Source organism: Saccopteryx bilineata, chromosome 5 (assembly GCF_036850765.1).
Source record: "Saccopteryx bilineata isolate mSacBil1 chromosome 5, mSacBil1_pri_phased_curated, whole genome shotgun sequence".
In the NCBI taxonomy this organism is placed as follows: domain Eukaryota; kingdom Metazoa; phylum Chordata; class Mammalia; order Chiroptera; family Emballonuridae; genus Saccopteryx; species Saccopteryx bilineata.
In genome coordinates, this window is record NC_089494.1 from 203,147,887 (window position 1) to 203,162,656 (window position 14,770).

Genomic DNA, 14,770 nt, shown 5'->3' on the forward strand with positions numbered 1-14,770 from the left:
TGGAGCATGAATTGTATCAGAATGCATTCTACACCAGTGGTCCCCAACCTTTTTTGGGCCACGGACTGGTTTAATGTCAGAAAATATTTTTACAGACAAGCCTTTAGGGTAGGATGAATAAATGTATCATGTGACCGAGACAAGCATCAAAAGTGAGTCTTAGACAGATGTAACACAGGGAAACTGGTCATTTTTTAAAAATAAAACATCGTTCAGACTTAAATATAAATAAAACGGAAATAATGTAAGTTATTTATTCTTTCTCTGCGGACCAGTACCAAAGAGCCCACAGACCAGTACCAGTCTGCGGCCCAGGGGTTGGGGACCACTGCTCTACACCATCATGTTTCCCTCCTGTCCATAGCAGGTTTCACGTGAGAGAACATCCTCACTAAATCACTTGCACTAAAAAATGCGTCTTAGGCTCTGCTTCTAGAAAACCTGAACTAACACAGTACACGTTATGAATAATTAACTAAACACTTACTAAGGTTTAGGCTTATTTGTGCTTTAAACATTATTCTATAATTTTATTCTAGAAATATCTTCGCTGTATTACACCTATTATCATTTTGTGGGTGGGGGACTCAGGTTCTGTAGAGTCGAGGAACTTGTGTTTAGCTAGCAATAAGTGGGAAACCCAAGAATCAAACTCAGATTAATATGGCTCCATACACCCCACAGAATTTCTCACTGCCTCTGTATAATATTTTTAAACAGGAAATATAAAAATAAATAAAGATCTGTTCAACTATACGTTTTTTAGTGAAATGGAAGTTGATGTGCATTTTATTTTCCACAAACATTGATGTAATTTGTTTAAAATGAAGGTAAGATTGTATGAGTCATATAATTTCCATAAGGGTTTATTAGTGGACAAGCATGGATTCGATTAAAAAGGAAATAAACATCTGTATAATACCTTCATTTTCTTAAAAGGGAACATTTTATAGAAGTTGGAAAATAGCAAGGAGGGAAAAGATCATGTCAGCACAATGTTACTGGTCATATACAACGCAATCTTATGTTTCATAGAAATTTCAACACAGGAAATGGGTATATTAGGAACTGCCTAATTCATAGGTTTTCCTGACCCACGTACAGTGGTTTCTTTGAATGACTCTGAAGAAAAAGCCGTAAGCAGTGCTTTTATACCAGCTTCAATAATGCATATTTCAAAGCCCCAACTATTTGGCCATGTAACTGTTTACATAGTCAACATTCAGTGGGAAAATAAGTGTCAACAGGTTCCACTTTCCCAGCCCGGAACAGCATATGACCTTTCATTACAATCCTCCTGAGTCCATGATTAGGAAGAGAATATTTTATTTTTGTTTTTTTCCATTCAATAAATCCAGGATTCTTAGTTTACTACCATCTGAAAAATAGAAACTTCATCTACTCCACTACTTCAAGTCACTCTAAAGAGTTACATAATCACACTACGCTAGAAACACTGTAGGAAGGGCCTATGTCTTTTCCATCTTTGTTTATGGCAATAGCAAAGTGGTTTGTTAGAGTAGAAAATTAATAAAATAAAATGTGGATTCCTCTAACATAAAAAGATTCAAAAAAAATTCCATAATATGAAGCGTTTTTCTTAATATTCTGATTATTATGATATCTTGCCAATAAAATATAATCTGTAGATCTCTAATAAAGTTTGTATGTATCTGTCTCAGGGTACCCATTCAACCATCTCTTCTAAAGGGAGACTTAAAATGATTCAATGCTTCCTTTAAAAATTATCAACAAAAGTATTGCATATTTTCTAAAACTTCCATTTTATTCACAATTATAGCTCTAACAATGTTATTTTCTTTTACTGAAGAGATCATATTATTTATTAATTATTTGTATCATTTTGTGTGCCAAGTGTTTAATTTACATTTTCTATTAAGTACTCAATATTAAGATGAGAGTATTCTTAATTTTAACATTACAGAGCAGGACCTTATGGCTTACAAAACTCATATAGTCCTTTCGCAATTGGTAATACAGGTTAAATAGTAAATCTAGAACCTGAGTCTAGTTACTGTCCACCTCCAATTTCTTACTCTTAACCACTGAACCACACTAAACCCTCTAAGCCAGAATCACACTTCTCTTTACACTAATAAAATTATCATCAGCTGTATAAACTCCACGGAATCCCCCAAATAGAACCATGTGGATAGGACTCAAAAATACCTTCTCACCATTTTCTATATCAAATTTTTTTTGCATGGTGTGCAATTACCTCCTAAATTACTCAAATCTGTCTTTTTCCTACCATTTATTCTGTCATTATGTATCCAAGCCTTTTATTATCTGTTGTCTGAAATGTTACAAAGACTTCCCAGTTGACCTCACTATCTTATATATCATCCTCTAACCATCAGAGACAAACTTATTCTCACATACTCCTGCCAGTGTACTCTTAAAATATATATCTGATCACAGCAACCATTTGCGTAATTTCTTTCATGGATACCCATCATCTCTGAAGGCATATCTATGCTATTTGCTATGTAGATTTAACTGGGCATGGTGACTACATAGATGTGAGGTCTGAGGAATAAAGGAGGAAAAGGTATTTGGTTTAATTGTAGATCAAATGTAAGTGTCTGAGGTATAGCAATGTGAAAATAAACACTGGGGTTGAATTCAGGGGATCTTTTCCTCCAGTTATATACTTAACATCTCAACAACTTTTGTCAAAGACAACTCAAACTCAGTATCTCCAAAATCAGATCCTCTGCAACCCATTTCTGATCTTTGACTGAACCATGTCTCAAAGAGTAGCAGCACCTCTATCTAGCTGTGAGGCTCTATTCTTTATGGACACTCCCATAGCCTCAAACCCTTCCCCAGCCATATCCTGTCACTACATCCTGCCTAGTTGCTTTCTAAATAGCTCTCAAATCAATCCTCTTCTTGTTATCTCCCTTATCCTCTTTCTGGTCCATCCCATCTTCTCTTAAAAGATCTTTCAACATTTATTGATATCTGCTTTATCTTTTCTATAATGTATTCTATATACTGATGGCACACTGATATTTTCTATCTGAAAATCTGATCATATCATCTCTCAACACGATACAGAATCAGAATTTTTTGTATTTTTCCTTCATAGCACCTATCACAATTGCAATTTTGCTTTATTTATTTCTATGCTTAGTTGATTATATACATTTTTCCCAAGCAACTCTAGGTTCCATAAGGCACTTGTGATCCATTGTATCTCCAGAAGCTAGTACAATGCCTGGTACTGAGCCAATTATTACCATTTCATAAATAATTGAATAAATTAATAAACAGATGGCCTGCAAATATCCGGCCTCTGTTTTGGTAGCAAGAAGCATATAATCAGTAAGTTCGTGGGTCTGAGTGATTCACCAAGAGAAAATGTGTACAGTGAAAGAGATGCAATGCCAGTCAAGTGGAGATATAAGGAAGTCAGCTCAAGAAAGAGACTGAGTCAGAAGAAAGTAGAAAAACTGTAAGATAATTATGTCATAGATACCAAGATAGAAAAGAGATTGATAAACTATGCAAATACCTCAGAGTAGCTTAGAAAGAAATTGGATATTATTGTCTCAGAATAATTCATTTTTTCTCTTTAATCATCACATATTGGCCTCTAAATTTTTCCTTAGTCTCTAGCATATATCAATACATAAAATGCTCTCAAGATGTTACATTTTATTTCAAGCATTCTTTGCAATTTTACCATATGTATTAAGATATTTCTATAAATTATAAAAAAAATATTCCCTTAATTTCAGCCTCATTTAAATATTTAATCTTTTTGACATGTTCACTGTTCTTTTCTGGGAAAATGCATTTTGCAATATTTCATATATTAATACAAAGTATTCAGTTCTCTGTGAATATTTATAGCCACCTGCAGCACTGTAATTTGCAACACTGACATGAGTTTCTGGATCTCTAGAACCTGACCTGCTTATTGTGTTTTTCCATAAGCATACACTTAATTAACGCCTCACTGTCTGGTAGTGTCAGAAACTCCATAGCATGAGCAATCAAAAAACAAAGTCTGCTTACAAATGAGAAGGAAATGGTTAATAATTTTAGTCTTTAAATAATTTTAAAATATGAAATACATGATACACTTGAAAACATGTCAACACAATAAATTGAAAATAAAAATAAATTAAAAATGAAATACATGAGGCAAAATGTAGAAATGTAATCATACATGAATGGCTAATGTTGAAAATAAAATTAAGTAGTTACCTTATAAGGATAAAATGCTCATTGTGCCTGTCATTTGAAGTACTATACAATTAATCATTTTAAATATTTTTGTGCATGCAGTGCACATAAAGTTCAATGTGGTTTTCGAACTGAATGCACGAAACATCATAGTAGTTTAAAACAGTATTTTGGAAAAGATGTAAAGAAAGAAATGTAAGTGTGTTTATATATGGTGCTTATATATGTATCTATTAATAAGTACATATATTAATACATAGACATATATAGTATATATGTATATGAAATTCAGAGGCATTTGTAAAATAATACTGATTCTAAATTAAATTGGGTTAACCCTGGATTGGTTACAAGTTTTAAAAAAAAATAATTTATCTAAACAATATCTATGAACAGGATCCCACCCTTTGTATCCTGGAAAGTTTTAAGGAAGTACATTTTCAAGAATTTTTATTCTTTGAGTAGCAATTATATGAGCTAATAATATTTTCTTAAAATCCTGCTCCCTCCCAGGGCATAGCCTGAGACTACATGGCCAAGCAGTAGCTTTATGGGAATGTTAGTAATAAGCAAATAATTCCCCCAAAGGGATGGGGGACAGAGAGGAGTACTGCTTTTCAAAGCTCCAAACTCTATAGTAGAATAAATTTAAGGCCTAAATGGAGAAAACTAATAAATTAATCTTGTAATTAGGAAGAAAGAAGACATTCAGAACAAGATTCAATTATACAAAATGGTATTTGCAACTGGAATCACAAAATTAAAATAAATAAATAAATAAAAATAAAAAATGTTGTGTGTGGGAAAGTAAATCGAATCTTCTAACTTCCTAGCTACATTTAAAGACAATTACCTAGGAAAGCTGAGATGGAATTAGCCCTTCCAGCCTTATTAGGCCATGCAGGTCAACTACGTCAGTTCTGAAACCATATTATAATTTTTTTAGTATGTGGTCTCAATAAGATGAAAGAAAAAGTGTAGCAAATGTGCCTCTGGGTTGACGTTCTTGGTATATTTTGAACTCACACATTATGTAGAGAAATTCTAATGCTTAGGAAATAGTCATTTCCCCTGAAGAGTTCAGCCCTCATAAAATTCACATACAGTTTCTGCTGACTGCAAATTAACATAATCCAAAACTCATGAATATTGCATATTTTATAAGACTACTTTTGAAAAAGTATATCCATTTAGTAAATGGCCTTTAAGTAAGATTATGATCCTAATAATTAGGTCTTTCTAAAATATATTGTATTCTGTTATGAATAGCTTACTATAAAAACCAGTTGGTGTCAAAAAAAAAACAAAAACAAAAAAAAACCCAAACCAGTTGGTGTCTATTTTAATACAAGAATAGGATATAGAAAATTAAGCCTTAAATGGTGACTTTGATACAAAGATATGTATACTGCTGATTGTAATAATAAAAATAATTCAAAGGCCCAAATAAATGACCATATGTTATATTTAAAGTTACCATGCTATAAAACTGACAAGATTCTAGTTTCCAAATCAGTGACTACCCACCCAACATTAAGTGTTAACTACTTAGCATTTTGAATAAAAGTTAAATTTAGGACCTTTTCTAGGGGGGAAAAGGGTCATAATAATGTAATTAAATGTCTAAAGTAAGAATGCAGAGAGAATAGATATAAACTTGCCACACAGCTATCTCATCTTCACAAATCGAAATCCACCAACCTACTTAGCAGAGAAGAGCTTATAGCTTCTTTCTTCTCTCTTACTATAACCATATTTATGGCTTTTGCCCCCCTCAAAGGCAAACCCTTTCCTAGTGCTCTGGATACCACCCTCCGGTTAAGGAATTCTCTCCAGTAAGTATCCTCTTTCTCCCCTACACCATCAATACCTCTCTGTCTACTTGGTGATGCCCATTAACGTAAGACACAGGCTAATATTATCCTTCTTAAAACACAACAAAACAAACTTTCTGGACTCCAGGCCCTACACCAGCTAATGCACAATGTTTATGCTACACTTCACTGCAAAGTTCCTTTAAAAAAAGGATTGCTTCTCCTTATCTTCACTTCCAAACATTTTTCTCTACTTTACATATTTTAGTAAAACACTTAACCACAACCTTCCACTGAAACAGCCCTCATCAATGTAACCAATGGTCTAGCCATAAACAATGGCAAAGTTTTAATCATTTTTTATGAGTTGAATTATGTATGTCTAAAAAATATGTTGAGGTCTTCACCCCTGGTACCTGTGAATATGAGCTTATTTAAAAATAGCATCTTTGCAGATGTAATAAATTGATATGGAGTCATATTTACTTGGGGAGATGGTAATCCAATATGACTTTCTAAGAACAGAAGACAGAGACCGAGAAACATAGAGAAAATGTCATGTGTTGATGGAGGCAGAGATGAAAGTGATGTCTCTACAAACCAAAAAAACACCAATGACTGCTGGCAATAGCAGAAGCAAAGGGAAAGGCACGGACCAGTTTTCTTTCCTTGTTCTTTCAGAGAGAGCAAGGTTCTGCTGCCATATTGACTTCTCACTTCTAGCCTCCAGAACTGTGAAACAATAAATTTCCTCTGTTTTCAGTCACCCAGTTTGTGGTACTTGGTTATGGCTGCCATGAGAAACTAATATGTCATCATATTTAACTTCTCAGCTGCATTCAGTGAGCATTCTTTTTTTTTAAATCTTTTTTCTCTCATATTTGTAGCATCACTCTCACCTGATTTTTTTCATACCTACTACTTCCCAGTATTGTAAGCTGGCTCCTCCTCACATTCCAGATCTCTAAATATTGGAGTGTCCTAAGATTTTTCATAGGACTTCAATCTTTTTACCTATACTCTCCGCCTAGTAAACTTTGCAAGTCCATGACTTTACACAACATTTAGATTATGATAATGTTCTATTTGGATAACTTTCTATTATTCTAGCCAAGACTTCTTCCCCAGGTTCCAGATCATTATATGTAAATGACCAATCAATTTCCCCTTGGATATCAAACAGGCATCACAAAATTAATATAGCCAAGACAGACTATTATTGATTCCTGAAATAAGCATTCTTCAAGAGTTTCCCTGTTAAAGTGCCACCATTATCTACCTAGTTGTTAAGCCAAAGACCTAAAATTTATCCCAACCTCCTCTTTAATCATTCATATCCAATCCATCAATGAAAGCTGTCTCATCTTCCTCCGAAACATAGACATGGTGTTTCCCTCTATTTCAACCACTACCATACTACTTTAAATTTCATCTCTTACTGGTTAATTATAAGAGCTTCCTAACTTCTTGCCTCTGCTCTAATTCTCTTTCCCACATCTCCTGCCCTGCATGGCAGCAGAGAGATCAATCATTCTGAAGTGAAAACCACATCAGGTCTTTTTTTTTTTTTTTTTGCTATGATCTTCCATGACTATTAAAATAATAAAGGAATAAATATACAGTTAAAGAATAAAACAAACATTTCTTAAAACCTATATGATCTGCCTGCTGACTCTTCTCTGATTGCATTTGTCTTTATCATCCCCTTTAGTAACACATCCCAGCCATTCCAATCTTCTTACCATCTGTTGAATATGCCATGATTTCTTTTATCTCAGGAGATTTTAATATGCTGTTCTTTTTTTCATGGGATATCTCCCTGTAAAATATTTATAGGTTTTGGGTGCTCTCCCTTCAAATTCCATGGTTATCTTCTCCATTTCAAGTCCCAACAGATGTAACCTCCTCAGAGTGGTTTTTCTGTACACAGTAGTTAGAGCAACCAAGTGCACTGCATTCAATCACTCTAGTCTATTTTCTAATTTTGTGTTCTTCCAAGCATCTTTCCAGAGCTGCAGTTAATTGTTCCAGTTTTATTTTATTAACTTATTTTCTGTCTTCCTTTCTAAAATATAAACTCTTTAAGATCATAAAATCTTCAGTGCCTTATTGTTCAAGTGACTAGAACAGTTTTCCAGGTTTGAGCAGGTGCACAAGAAATATGGTGAGTGATTAAATAGAAACTACCTAAGTGTATCAGTTAGGAGGCTGTTGCACTAATTTATTTAAGATATAATGGGGTTTAAATCAAGTAAATGATAGGCGAAATGGTGAAAAGTGAAGTGTTTTGACTTATATTTAGGAGAACTTTAGAGGAAGTATACCATTATGATGAAAAACACAGATTTACACTCTCTAAAGCTGTTTGTGTGTGTTGATACTAGTGTATAACATGAACTATTTTTTTCAACCTTGTGGAATCTGATTTCTATCTTTATTATGGATGGAATTTTTTCTTGTCAAATACTTTTTTTAAATTATTTAAAATTTTCAATTACAGTTGATACACAATGTTGATTAGTCTCAGGTATATAATAACATAGTGATTAGACATTTATATGACCCACGGGGTGATTACCTTGCTATTACTAGTACCTACCTGACAGCATACATAGTTATTATAATATTATTAACTATATTCCCTATGCTGTACTTCACATTCCTGTGACAGGATTTTTAAAAATACACACGTTGCCAAACACAGATTTTTTTCCGTCTTTATCCTGCTTGATCACAAACAATCTTTTGCTGCCTCTTTAAGATCATTATCAAGGATTCCTATGACCCCACATTTTTTTACCCTTTTTCCCATCTTTCTAACTGCTCTTTATTTTAAAAGTTATATAAATTCTAAACTTTCCTGTTGTGATTTACAAGGCCCTCCAGAGTCCCATCTCTGCCATATTTCCAACTTCACGTCTTTAAATCTCACTCAGCCCACTTCCTTCAAGAAACTTTCTGTAATTTCAAATGCAGGTTAATTCTATTCAATTATATTGTCAAGGTACAATTTTTAAAAAAAATTTGTAAAGTACATCGACAATTTGGTCTGTATGTAAAATTTCCATGGGGTTCTGCTAGTAAGAAAAATTCCAATATTTTAGTGAGAATAATTTTGGTAAAAATAGACATACTTTCATATTTTTTTTCTGTTGCTCCAAAAATTCCATCATACTACCACAATTACTTTTCTGTAACTCACCTATTATAGTTTCAGTATGAAACTGTATTTTGTCTTGGAACATTTTAAGACTCACAGAAGACTTCTATCACTAATATTATACTAACAAAGAGTAAAAGTAAATATGTATTCCAAATAATGTTAGCAACTTGACATATTTGAAACTATAGCACACATTTTAATAATTTAAGAGTATGTTCTTCTCCCTGGATGATTCAAAATCACATCTCTCATGATGGTTTCTATCATGTCTCGCAAGGTATGACCACAGGGTAGACTCTAGGGCTAGCTTGTAGTAGTACCATGAAATCAGGTAGGTAGGGGCACAACATGGGAATGATTGGATGATGTAACTTGGAGAAGACTATTAAAAGGTTGAGTCAAAAAGAAGCAGGACATTTCCATGAAGGACTAGCACAGAGTTGGGGGTGACAACCAGTCTGCCAAATTTTGGCACTGTCTCTGCAATAGATGTATAGAATCTACCTTTTTTCACCATTTGGTGGCTTCTATGGATATAAATTAGAATATAACATTTCTACATATATTTCTATAATATATAAATAATAAAAGCCATATTATATTCCTCATGAATTACTCTTGAGGGTAGATATTAAAAGTTATATTATTAACTAACTACATTTATATACTAATTATGCCTTCAGTACACATTTTTAGTTGTTGGTTGAAATGTACTCACGCTCACTTTTCCATTGCGATTGTCTTCTTCTCTCACTGCCAGAGCCTTCAGAAAATTATCCTGCAGGTCTTTACTGGCACTTGTCAATGTCCTATAAAAAGTAGATCATCAGCTATAATATATTAGGATAAGAAATATATTTAGAACACTCTTGGGCCAACAATTATGCTTCTTTATTCCAAATGAAAAATTTCCTATAACACTAAAATCATATATATACACTTTATACACAATCTTTATAAATCATTCATAATTAATATAATCTACTAGATCCCTCAATTCACTTTCATAAAGTTATAGTCTTCATTTACAAATAATTGGAATTGAGTCTACAAATAATATATATATGCTCATATCAGTACTCATGCCAGATACAGTTAATTTCATTTATATGCCCCTTTTATGGTCTTATCACACCATGAAAATTAAATATATTGATACTCCTCACTACCCACAATAATTTTAAATTTACTACAATTTTAAGTACAGTTTATTTTCTTAATATAAGAAAATTAAAATACCAGACACCTAAGTCAATTCAGTTACTGGAACAAAGTATTATGTTTAGCTCTATAACTAGAGATAATCAAGGCAAAAAGGAAACTAGGTCGAGTTGGCCCTGGCTGGTTAGCTCAGCTGTAGAGCATCAGCCTAGCATGTGGAAGTCCTAGTTTCAATTCCTGGCCTGGGCACTCAGGAGAAGCAACCATCTGCTTCTTCACCCCTCCCCTTTCTCCTTCTCTTTCTCTCTCCCTCTCCCCTTTCCACAGCCATGGCTCAAAGTGTTTGAGCAAGTTGGCCCCAGGCACTGAGAATAAATCCATGGCCTTGCCTCAGGCGCTGAAATAACTCTGTTGCTGAGCAATGGAGCAGCAGCCCCAGATGGGCAGAGCATCACCGGGGGCTTGCCGGGTGGATCCTGGTCAGGTTGCATGTGGGAGTCTGTCTCTCTGCCTCCTTGCCTCCTTGCCTCCCTGCCTCTCACTTAATAAAAAAAGAAAAGAAAAAAAAAACTGGGTCGAGTTACCTCTGTCATATAAAAGAAAGCCTTAAGAATTAAAAAAAAAAAAAAAAGACTTTCACTGGAAGAAAATTTTAAAAGAAATTTATCACAAAAATCTCAATCAAGCAGTACTGAACCATATATTAAAGAGGAAGTCTAAGAGTTATTTGCAAAATAACACTCTGTATATGGCAATTTCCTATATATTCATCAAACATTTTTATTATTGCCTACTATATACTGGGGACTATGCCAGGCACAAAGACAAATGAAATATAACTCATAATTCCTGCTCTCCAGTTGCCTCTGGTCTCATGAAGGTGAAGAGACACATAAACATTATAATGTCATAGCATGTGGTAATTGTAATAGAAATAAATATAGATGAATATCAGAGGAGCTATTGAGAGACATATACTATTTAGTCAAGCAAAAGTCACTTCAGCCTTAAAGTAACTATTGAACTAAATGTTAAAAGATGAGACAGGAATAAGCAGCTTGGGGCGGGGAGGGAGGTGACAGAGAAGGAGGTATCAGTAACTGTGAAGGAATGAAAGAGTAAAGGTATCATACTGCAGAGCACTTCGAGTAATTGCAAAGCAGTCAGAAAGTAAGCACAGGAAGTGAAGGGGGGGACCAGAAAATATTAATAAAAGCTAACAGTTTTTTTTTTCTTCTTCTTTTATTTTCTGAAGTTGGAAACGGGGAGAGACAGTCAGACTCCCGCATGCGCCCGACCAGGATCCACCCCGCACGCCCACCAGGGGCGAAGCTCTGCCCACCAGGGGGTGATGCTCTGCCCCTCCGGGGCGTCACTCAGCCTCGACCAGAGCCACTCTAGCGCCTGGGGCAGAGGCCAAGGAGCCATCCCCAGCGCCCGGGCCATCCTTGTTCCAATGGAGCCTTGGCTGCGGGAGGGGAAGAGAGAGACAGAGAGGAAGGAGGGGGTGGGGGTGGAAAAGCAAATGGGTGCCTCTCCTATGTGCCCTGGCCGGGAATCGAACCCGGGTCCCCTGCACGCCAGGCCGACGCTCCACCGCTGAGCCAACCAGCCAGGGCCAAAAGCTAACAGTTTTAATGACATACTGTTGTAAGTATTTAGTTAAGGCCACACCGTTGGTAAAGGAGCATAATTTGTATTCTAACCTAGGCTGTCTGGTCCTAGAACTCATTCTCATATCCACTAGGACATGCTGCCCTTCCACAAAAGCCTATATGTTCCTCTAAGAAGCTGGAGCCTTGTCTTCCAGAAGATGCTGAACCATGAATTTTATGCAAGGAAATACAAATATCAAGTTTGTGTTTTAGAAAGAACAATCAGTAGCTATGAGAAACGCAGCCTGGAGGACAGCCACACTGGAGGGATTAACCAGGGGCTACTACCAAGCCTGACTAAGCGGTGATGTAGTCCTGATTTAAAGCAGTGGTGCTAAGGATAGGAAGAAATTAGACATGAAACATTTTTAAAATCTAAAATGGACCCGGTCATTTCTATTTAATTCATAAAAAGAAATGTCTATCAGGTTTCATTAATTTAATATAGTTATATGCAATATATAACATATCAATTATTTCATTGATCTAGAAAAGCAACACTTTAAATTAATCATGACTTGTCAGGTTTTGCTTTCCTAGTTCTTTGTGCCTTGGTTTGGTATTAATACCAACTAATAAGCCAAACATTGGAATACACATAAAAAATAACCAAAAGTTAGAACCAATGGAGAGAATCAGATGTTTGAGAAGCTTCTCCATTCACTGTTCTGTCCAAGTGTGAGTCTTTCATTTTACAATATATCTATGCACTGCTCTGATATAAAATCTCTAAAACATCAAATTTATCTTGTCAGTTGCTGCCCCCCCCAAAACATGTATTGTTTCCTCATTGCTCATAGGATAATTTTATCTCTTGGTTAGTTTCTGTTTTTTGTAAATTTTTATTGAATTTATTGGGTGACATTAATTACTAAAATTATAGAGGTTTCAGCTGTAGAAATCTATAATATATCATCTGTATATTGCACTGTGTGCTCACCACCCCAAGTCAAGTCTCCTTCTATCACCATTTATCCCAGTTACCTTCTTCTACTCACCCCCTCTTTCCCTCTGGTAATCCCCATATTTTTTTCTAGGAGGGTTTTTGTTTTGACTTGTTTTGTTTTTGCTTAATCCCTTTGCCTCCTCCCCTCTTATGGTCTACATTTAAAACCAGAATCAGTTAGAAATTCTCTGTGAAGTTTGAACAGAGAATTCATTTTACAAGTGTATCAGTGTTTTACGAGTGGTTAGGTTATGCTATAGTAACAAATGGCCCAGATCTCAATGGATTTTGGCTAAAAAGGCATATTTCTTAATAATGCTATGAATCAATAGCAAATTAACTGTGGCTCTTCACCTTGGAAGAATGAACAGAGAAGCTGGTGAAAAAGACTTTAACTGAAACATCTTTGATTATTGTGCAGCGAGAAAAGGGAACACGACCACAGATTGGCTCTTAGAGCATCTGCTTATAATAGAAACATGTCACTTCCAATCAAATTTTATTGCCCAAAGCAAGTGCCACGAACAAGCCTGAAATCAATGGGAAGGGAAAGTGTGATCTTGCCCTTAAAAAGAGTAGCAAATGTCTGTACACTTTAGCCTATGTACCCCTTGCTTAAAAGTAGTTAGCTAAACAAACAAGAGCAATAAAGAAAACACTTTTTGAGTGAAACTTAAAAGTTTAGAAAATGTGTTAAACAATTTGGTTTATTACAATATAACCAAATAAACAACTGTGTGATAATAAAGAGGACTAATATTAGCCCCCAAAACACAACAATTCCCCCACACACCCACAAAACCTTCTAAAGTTATGGTTGAGGGGATGAAATACATTTTGGAGTGAGGTTTTCTATGAGAGTGGTAGACACCTGTTACTCTTGCCTTTCAACATGTTTCCTCTTTTATTGGTAACAGAACTCATTTTTATTTGGGCAATGGTCCCTCCTATATTCTATAACTTAGAACAGTCACTCAAGATAACTCCTTACAACTCCTAGCCCCCAAACCTCAGCCAATGAATGTGCCTCAAACTTGTTCATTGTCACTTCGTCTCATGAGAATATACAGCACAAACAGAGAGACCCAGGATGAAAAGCAGCTGCAGTTATAGTGACTGCCCTTAATTCCTACTACAGAGCCTCATCACTCAACTTTTTCTTCATATCTATGCTAATCAGTGCCCCTCCAGTAAATTCTCATTTTTGATTCAGTTCATTAGAATTGGCCTCTACTGCTCACAAACAAAACCTATATAATTGATGCAGTGGCTATCCAGCTAAGATACACCAGAGTTCCTAAAGTTTTCCATATAGTAAGTCGACTCCTCACTCCCTCACCTCTCCAAACATACCTTGTTTATTGTAAATCTTTAGAAAATTAAGAAAGTTAAAGTCCATTTGATCAACAACTGCAATCCAAAAACACCAAAGGTAACCATCTTTGCATGCATCTTTCAGTGTTCTATAGTTTTTGTGTATCTTTGTGTACCCATAAACACATGTATAGCATCATTTGGTTCTTCATTTTATTACATAATTTATAGCTTACTGTTTTATTGCATTGTTGTTACTGTTCCTGGGAATAGTTTATGAGAGGAAGATCATTACCCCCAGTGGTATCAGACATGAAAAGCCAAAAGACTAGATTTCTAGGTACATTCACTGATAGGGAAGGAACTCCTAATATTCTGGCAGGCCAGGTTCTCTTACTAAGGCTGAGGTTTTTAGGCAATATCTGGCCAAATAGAAAAAGGAAGTAATGGCAGTAAAATTTCTGCTGCCTCTCTAGTACGGCAGACACTGTTTTCCTTT

At 35.2% G+C, this 14,770-nt stretch overlaps 1 protein-coding gene across 2 annotated transcripts in view; it reads right to left on the bottom strand.

Moving 5' to 3' along the window:
• CFAP299 (cilia and flagella associated protein 299) overlaps positions 1–14,770 on the bottom strand; it is a 725,440-nt gene that overhangs the window by 426,535 nt on the left and 284,135 nt on the right. For both annotated transcript variants that reach the window (XM_066280903.1, XM_066280904.1), the window contains exon 3: positions 9,914–10,004. In XM_066280903.1, coding sequence (XP_066137000.1) covers positions 9,914–10,004 — 91 coding nt within the window. The remainder of the gene's footprint in view (positions 1–9,913; positions 10,005–14,770) is intronic.